Source organism: Babesia bigemina (genome assembly GCF_000981445.1).
Source record: "Babesia bigemina genome assembly Bbig001, chromosome : II".
NCBI lineage: Eukaryota > Apicomplexa > Aconoidasida > Piroplasmida > Babesiidae > Babesia > Babesia bigemina.
In genome coordinates this window covers 1,298,402-1,311,070 of record NC_027217.1, presented here as the reverse complement: position 1 = coordinate 1,311,070, position 12,669 = coordinate 1,298,402, and the positions used below count along the sequence as shown (strand labels likewise).

The 12,669-nt window shown below is 45.9% G+C and overlaps 7 protein-coding genes across 7 annotated transcripts; 2 read left to right on the top strand and 5 right to left on the bottom strand.

Moving 5' to 3' along the window:
- Nucleotides 1-15: 15 nt before the first annotated feature.
- BBBOND_0205810 (hypothetical protein) lies at nt 16-219 on the bottom strand (the record flags this gene model as incomplete). Its single annotated transcript, XM_012912155.1, has 1 exon — nt 16-219. One exon carries the CDS (start codon nt 217-219, stop codon nt 16-18), a length of 204 nt encoding a protein of 67 aa, XP_012767609.1.
- Nucleotides 220-3,114: 2,895 nt separating this feature from the next.
- BBBOND_0205800 (hypothetical protein, conserved) lies at nt 3,115-4,003 on the bottom strand (the record flags this gene model as incomplete). The annotated part of the gene is made up of 2 exons (XM_012912154.1): nt 3,115-3,234; nt 3,416-4,003. The coding sequence occupies 2 exons, from the start codon at nt 4,001-4,003 to the stop codon at nt 3,115-3,117; spliced, it is 708 nt and encodes a 235-aa protein (XP_012767608.1).
- A 364-nt stretch (nt 4,004-4,367) lies between these two features.
- BBBOND_0205790 (V-SNARE protein,putative) lies at nt 4,368-5,061 on the top strand (the record flags this gene model as incomplete). Its single annotated transcript, XM_012912153.1, has 2 exons — nt 4,368-4,751; nt 4,789-5,061. 2 exons carry the CDS (start codon nt 4,368-4,370, stop codon nt 5,059-5,061), a joined length of 657 nt encoding a protein of 218 aa, XP_012767607.1.
- Nucleotides 5,062-6,237: 1,176 nt separating this feature from the next.
- BBBOND_0205780 (hypothetical protein, conserved) lies at nt 6,238-7,306 on the bottom strand (the record flags this gene model as incomplete). The annotated part of the gene is made up of 4 exons (XM_012912152.1): nt 6,238-6,512; nt 6,548-6,866; nt 7,113-7,213; nt 7,249-7,306. 4 exons carry the CDS (start codon nt 7,304-7,306, stop codon nt 6,238-6,240), a joined length of 753 nt encoding a protein of 250 aa, XP_012767606.1.
- Nucleotides 7,307-7,711: 405 nt separating this feature from the next.
- BBBOND_0205770 (hypothetical protein, conserved) lies at nt 7,712-9,838 on the bottom strand (the record flags this gene model as incomplete). Its single annotated transcript, XM_012912151.1, has 3 exons — nt 7,712-8,614; nt 8,649-8,713; nt 8,956-9,838. 3 exons carry the CDS (start codon nt 9,836-9,838, stop codon nt 7,712-7,714), a joined length of 1,851 nt encoding a protein of 616 aa, XP_012767605.1.
- Nucleotides 9,839-10,159: 321 nt separating this feature from the next.
- On the top strand, nt 10,160-10,822 carry BBBOND_0205760 (hypothetical protein, conserved; the record flags this gene model as incomplete). Its single annotated transcript, XM_012912150.1, has 1 exon — nt 10,160-10,822. The coding sequence occupies one exon, from the start codon at nt 10,160-10,162 to the stop codon at nt 10,820-10,822; it is 663 nt and encodes a 220-aa protein (XP_012767604.1).
- On the bottom strand, nt 10,819-12,490 carry BBBOND_0205750 (thiolase, N-terminal and C-terminal domain containing protein, putative; the record flags this gene model as incomplete). The annotated part of the gene is made up of 6 exons (XM_012912149.1): nt 10,819-10,946; nt 11,265-11,696; nt 11,734-11,960; nt 11,998-12,154; nt 12,240-12,371; nt 12,409-12,490. The coding sequence occupies 6 exons, from the start codon at nt 12,488-12,490 to the stop codon at nt 10,819-10,821; spliced, it is 1,158 nt and encodes a 385-aa protein (XP_012767603.1).
- Between the last annotated feature and the right edge of the window lie 179 nt (nt 12,491-12,669).

Sequence of the window (12,669 nt, the reverse complement as noted above, 5' to 3'; positions counted from 1 at the left end):
GGTTCCACGTGAACCTCATGGAGATAAGTTTATATTCTCGTAAGATAAATGCTTCTTAGCTTCCTGAGGTTTATGTAGGCGGTGGTATGAGAGAAATTTCTGAATTGCTCCAACGATGGTCTTTAAGTTGTTCTCGCCATAAGTTCCCTTCAAAGCCACCAACCAGTCAATGCCCTCCTTGAGATTGTGAGGAGCTTCAGTCAACACATTGTACACCATTTTGTGATGTGTCCTTAATTTGCGTTATTGAATACAGCAATGGATATAACCCCCTAGTGTCTCAATGGCGCACCTTCATACGTTTGTGGATCCGCAAAATAATGCCACAAAGGCACGCCATGAACTCGATAAAGGACAATAGTTATAGCACAGTCTCAACAACATAACTAAACAGATTTTCGAAGTACTCCAGTGTCTACATGATGGATGATTTGTTTCCTGGATGGTATTATCCCCTTCCAATGGTAGTGAACGTTACGGACAACCTGGAAGCTTTGGTTACGAATACGCCGTATGCAACACCTCTTCTAGACTTGAATGAAAAATACACACTGCGATAAACGAGTTTGATACCGGAGCATGCAGAGAATGATGATACCGATGGGATCGTCGGCAACACCTCATTCAACCGCTTGACAATGTCGGATCTCGATGTATCGTCTTATACGTTTTTGTGAAAAAGCATCAGACACAGCTTTAGCACGATTACTTTTCATACTGATAGCTGGGCATGCTCATAATACACGTTTCCTACACAACGCAGCAGTTAAGTTCGTATTCATAGCCACAGATGATCTATAATTAGAACCTCGAACAGTTCTTACTACAGTACGAGTTCCACTCGTGAAGATTACAGTTTGCAGCACATATGAGAAGTATAACTACTTAGATGATATTTTGAGATCGATTTTTCTTATGTGTTCGGTGAATCGTAGTGTGTGGTGTACACGTACTTAATGTGCACTTCACCACCGAGGCAGGCCGCTAAATATGATGTTCTATTCCTCAGAACTTCATATATCACACACAAAGAGAAGTGTATTGTTCCGTGTCTCTGCTGCGGTATCTAAGAGTTCCAACCCCCCAACTGGTACTACCATCTGCTTAAGTTGCCCTAGGTTGTCAAGTGGGACGTGATGAATTTCGGCATCTTGTGATGACTGGGAAATCGTTTGGCTGTTCATGTGGATGTTATAGAGTGATAAATGCATGCGTCACGTGCATTGTGGTAGTCCGTGTCATCTTTTACTTGGCTTGTAATCGAAAGCCTGCACCCAACAACTTCCATCATTATAAGTGATGATTGAAAGATCGCGACTTCAAGAAATCCTTCATAATATACCCTAGGCAGGCATGTGATTGTGTGGCCAACTATGAATGGTAATATAGCGGTTTAAGGCAAGTGGCACTCGAATCAACACATATCCACGGCAACCAAGTAGTAATGCAACATAACAGTACGATTGTGTGGAATTCAAACTGGATATGATTGTTTACGTATATATAAAATGGCTATTACTTTTGTCTTACATAATCAATATGCGATTTCCACTTCGCTGGTACGATATACAAGCAGACAAACATAGGCCGTAATGCTGGCCATTAGGGCGTACGATTTCAACGCCACCACTGAACCACGTTTTGAATAGGCAACAGAGCTAGTTTGCACATACGACACTAATATGAAGTCGTGTCAGTCAGAAGCTTTACGTAGAGGCGTTCGGTACTAGATGAATATGTTATTGGATGACATGTGAAACGAAGCGGGGGAAATGAAACGGATGAATTTGATTACAACGATAAAGCTTGCCATTGACATAATCAAAACCCTTCAATAAAACACCAATGACCCGCAGTAACTAAATGTGTGTAGACCATCACGCTGCAGTCACCGAGACTTCATTCAACAAACTATGCAAACCAACATATAGATACATACACAGGTAACTGGTATCGGTGTGTACAATATATTTGTTTCATACTTTTCGTTCGATACGAATTCAGCCTTCCAGAGCAGTACCGACCTTATGTAATAGTTTCGTCGCCTTCCTGCCAAATTAGAAGCAACTAAATTGAATAATTACGCCATATTAAATATATGTTAACATTGTGTTTTTCGGTGTTTTTGTTGTCTAGTATATGCTTCAAACACTGGAGGCATAGCTCTCAGTGGATGGACACACTTGTATGGCTGGGCAAACAAAAACTAGATGGTAATGATTGCCGACGTGTACCCCTAAAATGGTGTATCTATCCCGAAATTCCATCGGATAAAAATCAACTAATACTTATTCCTCATAAGACGACGCACCAAACCGGAGATGATAGTATAGCAATGAACCGTGTGAAATTGCTGTCAGATAAACTAGTACACAGTAGAATACACTTCCAATATGACATTAAAGACAGTCATCAGTCATATCGGACGTGTAGGTCATCTGAAGTCGAAGACGCACATGAGTGTTGTTGACGCCACAAAGCTCGCTACGCGGTATGATATGCACAAACACATATCACTACATATAGGAGGTTAGTGTCTGATGTTTACATGCGGCATTCGTTCTTATGTTGCACCTTTGCGATTAATGACGAAGGTTGATACACTTACGAGATAATTTTCGTCTAATAATTACTTCCTCAATGGCGTGTAGAGTCGTATTAATTGTTCGTATAACATCGCTTATGCAGCACATTAACATATGTTCAGATTGGACACGTGTTAAAGCGGACTGTACATACATGCACGACGAGAGTACGCTTAAACGTCAACTCTTTATGAGCCGGATTTATGGGCGTAAAGGCATTGATGGAAATCAAAGTATGCGTTTGAAACATGTCAGTGAAGAGTCGGACTGCGGATTCAGGATTATAACTGCCGAGAACTACTTCACAGGAACCAGCTGGGTATCGTACGGCAACCTGGTTGGAATTGCGGACGAATTGGCCCGACAAGGGAAGCGATCGTTGTTGGTGCCATTAGATGTGATAATGCATTCTGATAACTACTCTCTGGAGCTAATAACAAAGAATGCCAAGTCAGTGAAACGACTGGAAAGGGTTGTCTTTTGCGCCCCAGACGATGCCACGTGGAACGCAGTCCATACCCTGTTGAAGTCATAGCGGCACCTTCTCGAAACTTTTCACACGCTGTTTGAAGGCTTCGTGGGCTTGGTTCCATGATTCCTTAAACTTGGTGCCCCCCTGAGTCTCGAAGCGTATAGACGGCACGTCATCCTGAGGTGATGTGTATATGCACTTTCGGCGTACAATACAGAGGAAGGCAAAACAGTGGCACGAAAAACACAGCACAGCTTCTGCGAGTTTATGCTGAAGATGAGCCGGCGTACGAACTGACACGTTAAGTTATATACACTATGGCGAGAGCGTCATCTCTCCGTAAACAGTGAATACATACCTTAAAGGCTTTGGGCCACCACAAAAAGCAGTCCTCTATATTATTTTGCTTTTTAAGATCGACCTCTACGAACGCCTGCTCATAGAACTCGGTGAATACCATATGGGTGCCCAACGATCCACGGCCGGCGTTGCGGCAGTACGACTCCAGTGCGTTCCAGTCAACGTACTTGCGCACAATTTGCCAGTTCACATAGTCGTCATCGCTTTTGACCTTTGCGAATAGCTCCTTGTTGAAAATTTCGAGACCTTTAGCAAGGATCCGGATATGGGATTCCGTCACCTCTACCTCTAAACCGTGCCGTGCGTCGTCACGCAGAGCGATAAGAAGACAAACATCGTAACGGTCTTGCGCAAACGCGTGAGATCGTGCAACCACACTGCCGTTCTTAAGATGATCCTTCCAGAATTTATATTGAGCAGCGATTTCGCGAGGATCAGCTGCGCTCGCAGTGCTAGACACAATGTTGTAGCCGTCTCGACCGAGTTCAATCCGCTGAGAACGGTCCAACTTTATCACACGAGGTTTGTTCTCCTCATCGGAGTCAGATAGCTCCAGATGGTCCCATTTAGAGTAATCTATCGGCATAACGCTTAATGGCGCGTGGATCTATGTTGAATCATGACTGTACTTGAGACCATACGCTGAACGTTTACTACGTAGACAGACAGTTACTACTGTATATCTGAACACAAAATCAAACGTTGTAAACTGTGATCAAAGTCTCAGGGTAGTGTAGCTATATCTGCGGATGCTTACACATGTCTCGTGAGTAAGCGCGTGATTTTTATACTTATCTGCAAACACCATATATCTCGACGCGGTATTCGATTTGAATCAAGTCGTATTTTGATTCTGTATAAGATTATAATAGGGGAAAGGAACTGGTACACTCGACTGTGGACAAGGTGTGTGCTCTTTGCACAAACAATGATCGCAACCGGCGCACATAATGGCTATATACCAATGTGAAGACGAGCTTGACAGGCTGCTGCTGCAGCTGAAAGCATCTCTTCACAACTTTGAGCAACTAGACGAGCAGCAGCAAAGTGACCGGTTCAGCGAGGCGCTGCTGCTCATCGAAAGGGCGAAGGTTGCAGAAGTCAACTACCAACAAGAAATCGACGTTCTAAAGGCGCAAACTAAGCAGTCCCACCTCATGCGGTTGCATGAAAAGCAACAAAAATTTAAGGAGCTGAAGGATAAGCTTGCAGAACTCAGAACCGTTGTAGAGCAAAACGAGCTCAACCAATTTGAGAAACTCAAGGAGTCCGGACATTTGACTCACGCTCAGAAACTTATCGCATGGGGTGACGATATTCAGGACAAGACACAGGTAAGAAATACTCGAGCATACATACATGTTTTCGCAGAGCTCCATTAACAGAATGAGAACACTTACCATTACCTCAGAAAAGCTCGGAGCAGAAGTGACGCAGGACCTTGAAAGGCAAACCGAAAGTCTTTATCGCGTTGGGAGGACTATAAATGCCGTTGAAGAAAATGTTGTGACCGCGAATGCAACCTTGAAGCAGATCGCAAAGGGTATCCTTCGTGAGAGGCTTGTGCAGATTCTAATAGCACTAACGGTGCTCATGGCTATAGCCACTGTGCTGTTGATAGTATACCGCGGTAACGGCACGTAGATTGCCGACGTTGCCCGTTAGACAAGCACCCATGTGACAGCGTTAGGACTACTGCCTTCATTGTATACCGCTTTTACAGTATCCGATTTAACGAGTTTGCTCCACATCTGGATCGTGAAGAAACTGCGGTTATTTTGTTGTGTGAAGAGAATAGCTATAGATGCTGAGCTGGAATGCCTACCAACTCTACACACTGTAACACTGCTCTTAAACCGTGAAGGGCGACTTTTCACACAGTTGAAGTGCAAAGGTGCTTAACGATTGACTGTGATGTTACCGTATTTATCAACTACGTGCTTTGTTGTAGATCGATTGCGGTGTACTGTAGCTTTCTGTTACGCTGATTTTGAAACTTGGATAATTGTGCACAATTATTCCACCGTGTAGCTTCTTTGACATTTAACAGCTTTATCGTTGCACTCGTTTTTGCTGTCGCATTCCCCAAAGCCGTGGTTAACCAGTGGACAAGACACGTACGGCGATTTGATCTGTGTGCTGGTTTTGTCGATGTTATTCTACGGTGAAATCTGCTGGTGGGAAAAATGATTGGAAATTTGCAACGTCCAAGCGATATGTCATGGACGGCATGTTTATCTGAAAACGATAACTCTCCAATGTAGTTTTTTGCAAATGGTCTGGACGTAGCTCAGGTACACCAACTCTGAAATATCCGTGCCACGGACTTAATAATTATGTTTCGTTAATACGATAGGTCTCTTATAACAGGCGTGCCGCTGCAATAGGCACTGTGTATTGCGTTGATGGGTAATGTGTATGCGTGCCTGCGTCAGATTATCCAATTAGCAATGCCCACGTTTGCCGCCCGGAGGTGATACGCTGTAAAGTTTCACTTTCTTATCACGAAAAAGTACTCACAACACAAATGCCTGATGCTAACTCGACTATAATACGGCGGTGGATTATGCATTTACGAGGAAACGCTGGCATCCACTTGAGGCTTCTATTTACGCGAGGAGGCATTCGGTATATAGCATCATGGAGCGGCCACGTTTAATGATGTCACTACTCACATTATGCCATTCACAGTGTTGATTATTGATATTAATTAGTACATTAGAAAACGTTCCCGGGGAACGTTCCGTGGCATGCGTTTCCATGCCATTGACAACAGATGCTGGGGAAGTGATGAAATTATTTGATAACTCCAGAAAACCATCAGTTTGTGGAACTAGCCACAATTCCGAGCAGGTGAATGAAGAGAGACACGACGTCAACGTAGATGGAGATTGCGGCGATGACGTAGTCGTCAATCGTCCACTCGTACTTCTTACCACCAACGGCTAGCTGTATGTCTACAACCAAATAGACACACACAAGCGTAGCTCCAATTGCTGAGTATATAAGGTGCAGAATCCGGTTAGGGAAGAAGGCTATGAGGATGCCGGTGGCAAACAGGACGATGGCAAAGCAGAATATGTGCAACATGTACCCTGCAGATATTTAAAAACATGATGATCACGCATACCTGTAAAATCATACTTCGTTTGCATAGCAAAAATAGTAACAACCAGCGTCAAACCAGCTGTCAATCCCGCTGCTACCGTGACCTGGAAGATCGCATAGTGCACGGCGAAGCACGTGACATAAAGCATCATGCATCCTGTCATCATAAACAGCACCCCAATCCCAACAGTTTTGTTACGGGCCAAGGAGCGTTTACACGAAATTACAAGTGAGGCGAATATGAAGACGACTATTGCCACAATCCCGATATAGTAGCGCTCCTTGAAGAAGTCATTCATGCGCTCGACAAAAAGCGCAGTAAGCAGAAACCCGAAAGTAGCCTGCAGTTCACATGAGATTTGTATTGTAGAGATTGCAACGAAGCACGCTTAACAAAATAAATCTTCAAGGTGAAGGCTACCACCGCCAATGGACAAGGTGTCGTATGAGAAAAAACCAGTCATAAGGAGGGGAAAATGGTTCTACCATGCGACAGAATCCAGAGTGATACATCGTAATTGCAACAGAAGGTAACGAAGTTTGCATTGAAAGGGATTCGTAGCACTACGTTGTACAAGCTGACTTACAGCGAGTTGGATGGTGACAATGCCGAACACCTTCCTGACGAATTCGTGTCTAATGTAGGTGGGAGTTGTTTCCGAGAAGCAGTAATCATCACATTCGGCATCTGCAGACTCTTAATTAGCTCTCCATTATACTCACTTTTCTCCGGGTCATAATGGCTGGCCGCCTCGACCGCGCTCTCCACATTGCGAGCCATCGTTACAATGTGTGACGGTTACAATTATTTATACGGTTATCAAACTACGTTAGGGGTAGAGACACCGTTGCGTGTCCTGCCGCGGCGAGTATTCAACACACTGGCCCCCCAAAATTTCACTGAATCGGAGAACGACACGCTTTAGCAATTACGAATGAAAATACCCGTGTCTACGACAATGTGTGGTGTACAGCAGCGCATCTTCCATCCGTACATTTCCGCGCGGTATTCCCCATAAAAAACAGCGGCATCTGGAATCATGTGTTCCGCGCGACATCACCTAGACACCTTCCATCTAACTACCAACCACGTTTTGGTGCCATATATACCCGGTGTGTAATTGTCCAGCTCGATACGTGCCAAATTCTCCGAAGCGTAGGCTGTGATGGGTGTGTATGGCACATTTTACGAGAAATCCACTACGTCCAAGTGTGCAACGTACACAGTTTTTCCTCCAAGCATCGCTTTTATTGATGGCGTCGTCCGACCGAAATCGCCGCTCACAAATTCTTTGATATATGTACCTGCGTTATTTAGATGATTTAGTACGCCACTCTTACCAGCTTGCGTTGTGAGGTGTAGCAGAAACATTCTTGGATGTATCGGTTCAGCACTGATGCGATGTATTTGGCGCTCTCTTTTACATTGGCTTTTGCGATGGCTGGTGCGTATGGGATTGCACTGCGATATGGTGATCGGCCCTTGTGGCAGCGCCTTTAAGTCCTCTAGCGTTATTGGTTCTTCAGCGATAACTACGCACGAATACATTTTGTTTTTGTTTTCGGCGTCGCGTTGTACGATCTGTCTTTCTGTTTTGCTATTGAACACCACCCGTATCCCGTAGAAGCACGCAGCGCTCGGTACTGCCGCGCCGTCATATGAGCCACCGTCGAATGCTTCGGTTAGAGACATTTTGGGCACACCTGCGATAGTAATGCGATGAGTTGCCTCCTGATCATCGGATTGCTTCCCCGCAAGTAAAAAGTAGTGGTCCCTCGGTCCACCTGTGACACTGACTTGCAAGCCATCTTTAACCTTTTCGAGTTCACCCAGACACGCGATATGCTGGCATGATTCCTCATGGTTGTGGTCGTGAGACATAGCAGTCTTTCGCCCGAGTTTATGGATGAGTTCGTAAACCAGGAAAAGATCTCTTTTGCAATTGTATACTTCCACACAAAATTTCCTCCCGGTGCCTGTTGTCCTTACGTCACAGTCTTCCCTGCCAGATGCCATAAACTTATACGCGTCAGCATTGCACAGCGTAAGCAATGGTAAACACAAGCATTCTTCCACCGAAAGGTCGCTCTGCGGGCATGTGTTGTCTGCAGGTAATGCTCACCTTTACACTTCTATCGAGAGTCCACACAGTCTGACTAAGTCCTCTTGCAAATTTGTTGTAAAAACCTGTCACAGGATGCAAAACTCCATTGAATTTGTACGTTGTATCATGTGATAATTCCACCATACACTGACCATTTGTCATCTATTATAAAGCACAAATACTCTAGTAAGCGCAATTGTTCAGGAAACACGCAGCTGCACAACGAATAGTTGGGAACGAAATGCCCAGTCAGGCATAAATCACCAAGTGACCCGTTCCAATGTCGCTTAGGTGTGGTTGATACGAAACAAGAAAATGCACCTACCAGCAAAGGTGACTACATCTCGAGACATGTCGAATTGCGTGATTTTGAGCCGATCATGCACATCGAAGGAGACGTGTATCTGTATACGCAGAAGTTGCTCGAAGAGGAGCTTGTCTTCGTGGTATATGCGGTCGATATAGCGGAACAGAGGTTGATAATCCGACACGAATGTATCAAATTCGTTTTCGAGTATACCTATAATCACAGCCTTCAGACGTTTTTCGTATATCTCAAGGTTTGGTTTCACTGCATTGTCTGCGTTGTCGAAGTAGGCGCGTATGAGTAACGTAAGATCATCGGCATCTGAGGTGATGGCGGAAGTTTCTCTCACGAAATTAGATGCTATAGCTATTCTGCTACGCCACATGCTATTGAAATGTGCCACTGCATTTTCTGTGAGGTTCAGTCTTATGCAATTTTTTGCGAATGTTGCAGGATACCTCTTATCACGTCCGAACGTGCGTGCAAAGTGCACGGCCAGAACGCAGAGGTTAAATCCCCTTGAAACAGTGCACTCTCTCGACACTATTTTATTCGGGGCTGCGCAGGTCTCAGCTGCTACAGCTGTGTTCGAGAAGAGGTTCTCAAGATTCCACCCATCAAAATTTATCGTCCGGAGGGCCTCATTAGGCTCGAACAGAACGTCATCCTTGACCGTGACTGCTGCAGGCAGTGTGGAAGCGCTGCAGAATCTGCAGGTTGCTCCATCACTGCGGTCGAATGTACACAGTTGCTCAAAGCGTTGGTGCAGTTTAGGGTGTTCCAGAATATCCTCTAAATTCTGGAACCCCTCATTGTGGAACACCAACGCACGCCAACAATCAAAGCATATATCCTTTAACGTGAAAAAGTCCTGTGTGTCGTCCACACCTTGCTTCAGCATAGCGACCTCTGGCAGCGTAGTTGGCACTGCAGGCCGCCAAGTTGTCTTCTGTGAAATCCCACAGGATATTCCATACAAGGGGTCCCCTATGCTATTTACCAGACCCAATATTGCGTGATATGGGCCGTGTATGTGCCTACACACGGGGGCTGCTTGCCCGTTGGTACGCCCGGGTTGTTGGACATAAGGCGGCACCATTATCATCAGCGCCCTACACTCTACACGGCATTCATTTCCCAAAAGCTGTTAACGTGTGATTTACTTATGGCAATCCGCTATAAGTCTGTATAGACTCCGCCGCAGTCTACATTATGCCACGCGATGTTTGACCTGGTTTTCGGAATATTGGATGTAAAAAAGGGTGTAAGGCGTGCTCACAGGATCCTAACCGCTGGTGATGAGCCTGACGCCTGTGCATCGTTTGCTGAGTTGCTTTCACGTGTGTACGACCTTGAAACGCTCCTCGTAGAGGTCGACGGCACCTCGTCACTTCCCAACGGGGACGTGCCGCGCGAGTGTGCAATACCAAAGGATGACCCATACCTCGCACGTGTACCTCTAGAATGCATGTTCGCCGAGATACGCCGCCGTAACTGGTATCGTGGTGCGATTCTGGATTTTTTCACACCTCCGGAGAGCGAAAACTTCCTCGACGCAGCTACGGATACAACGTTGATTTCTGGAGTCCATGTGATCGTCTATGTTACTTCCTATGATAAATATCGGACCGGTTTCAGTGCCGCCGTTAAGTTTTTCCGGATTAACCGCAATTGCGCTGCTATCAAATTCCTGGTGGTAGACGTATCCTCTGCGCAAAACGTACCCTCCGTAGATGCTGAGGCTGAGTTAATGAGGTTTATAGAAAGCGAACCCGAGGTTAGCGTGTACAAGGTGGATTTGGACGACGAGCCGCGCCGCGGGTTCTTATCCCGTTCCATTTTGGATGAAGCAGTAATGTGTATAAACATGTATGGAGTTAATTAAGGCACTTCCAGTATCACGGCTATAGCATCTCCCACCGCATTCGCTCCGGCAGCACATCCGTATTGCAACCCTTGCGAACGCAGTGCTGTTACGAGTGAGATAATCTGACGTATTCCTGTTGCACCTACAATTTCGTTAACGTTTCCAGAACCCAACATGTATTGTATTAATGAATTGTACCATGCGGAATACGTGCTGAATGTGATTGACATGTATATGCAATCCGCAGATGTAGCGTCAAGACATTCCCTGTTCATAATTAAGGGAAGCACGGGCTTGATTCATGCGAGGTACATTTCCCCATAGACATTTTTTGGTAGTGTCACTAGTTTGAGGGTAGATTGTATAAGCTAGGCAAGCCATTGCGCCATTTACCTTTTGGCACCGGTGTAGCGTATTGCACATTTTCATTGACTAACCAGACACAGGTAACGATCATAACACCTACCCATGGGGTGCCCTATCGCGATGGTGCTTCCGTGAACGTTGATGCGAGAATGGTCGATATTTAGGGCCTTGGCAACATATATTGGCAGGAATGCGTACTGGTCGTTGATGTCGTAAATATCAATTCGTGAGTTCACTCGACGACTACACTCCCTGATAACATCAGTTAAGGCATCGGGGAACCTGTCTGAATCCGTGCTCAGCTCGCAGCAATCCAGGATGCGTGCGAAGGGGGTCGCTCCGCTTTCTCGAAGGAATCCGTCGTCGCACAGTAGCAAAGAGCAAGCCCCATCTGCCATGGTACTCTTTGTTTTGATTGTGGAAGCAGACGCATGCTTGGGTACAAAATGTCTGGGCAAAGTATCTTCGACCAGTTTCGTATGCGGGTGTGATATCCACGCTTCGCCCTCACGCGCCGCCGATCGCTCTGCACTCGTTTGCAAACACGCACGCGTCACTCCTACTGTTTTTCACTATTACAGGAGCGATTTCGATTTGCATTATCCCATCGCTGTAGCACGCTGCTGCACGCCTGAAGGATTCGGCGGCGTATTGCACCATTTCCAATTTCGATATACGTGCGTTTTTCGTGAAGCTATCCACGTCGATGCCCATTTTCGTGAACCCGTCAGATGTTACGGAGTCCACCAGTACGTCGTCTCCGACCCCGTACCCACCTGCTCTAGCCTTCCTGCATGTTTATACGCTTGCGTCAATGTGGAACTTACGTGAGAAGGAAAGGCGCTTGTGAGGTGCTTTCTGCTCCCACTACGGACGTTAGTTGTGACTTGCGGAGATCCAGCGCGTCTTTTGCAATACTGATGGCTTTCAGGCCGCTTGTGCATAGCTGGCTTGTTTGGAAACATCGAGTGGAGCTGGGCAGCCCTACCGTATCATAATAAACTCTTAGAAACCGGACTACGCTATCAGATTGATGCATAATATGCCAGCCTTAAGAGGAAACACCTACCCGTATTGATTGAAATCTGTCTTGCTGGTGACGACCCTGCACCGGCGGAAAAAACTTGGCTCAACACAAGACGGTCTATGCGATTGCGCGACGTAAGACTGCGGCTTAACGCCCCATTAAGTGCTGTTGCTCCTATGTATACGTCAAGACGTAACAGTTGCTGACCTACCTAGCGCGATACTGGATTCCTCCACCAGTGCTCCCAAAACGGGCGAGAAAGGGGTGCGAGCCAACCCTATTATGTAAGACATAGCCAAGAATGTGCGATACTGCGATTTTGTGTCGCGTTGGAAGGACACATAACCTAGCGACTTTCCATGTACTCAACTGAGATTTACGGGCGCGGAAGCCTACAGGGTCCCACACATCAATATATTACGATAGTACGCGATTAAGCTATACCACGGCAATCATCCTGGGAGACCATACG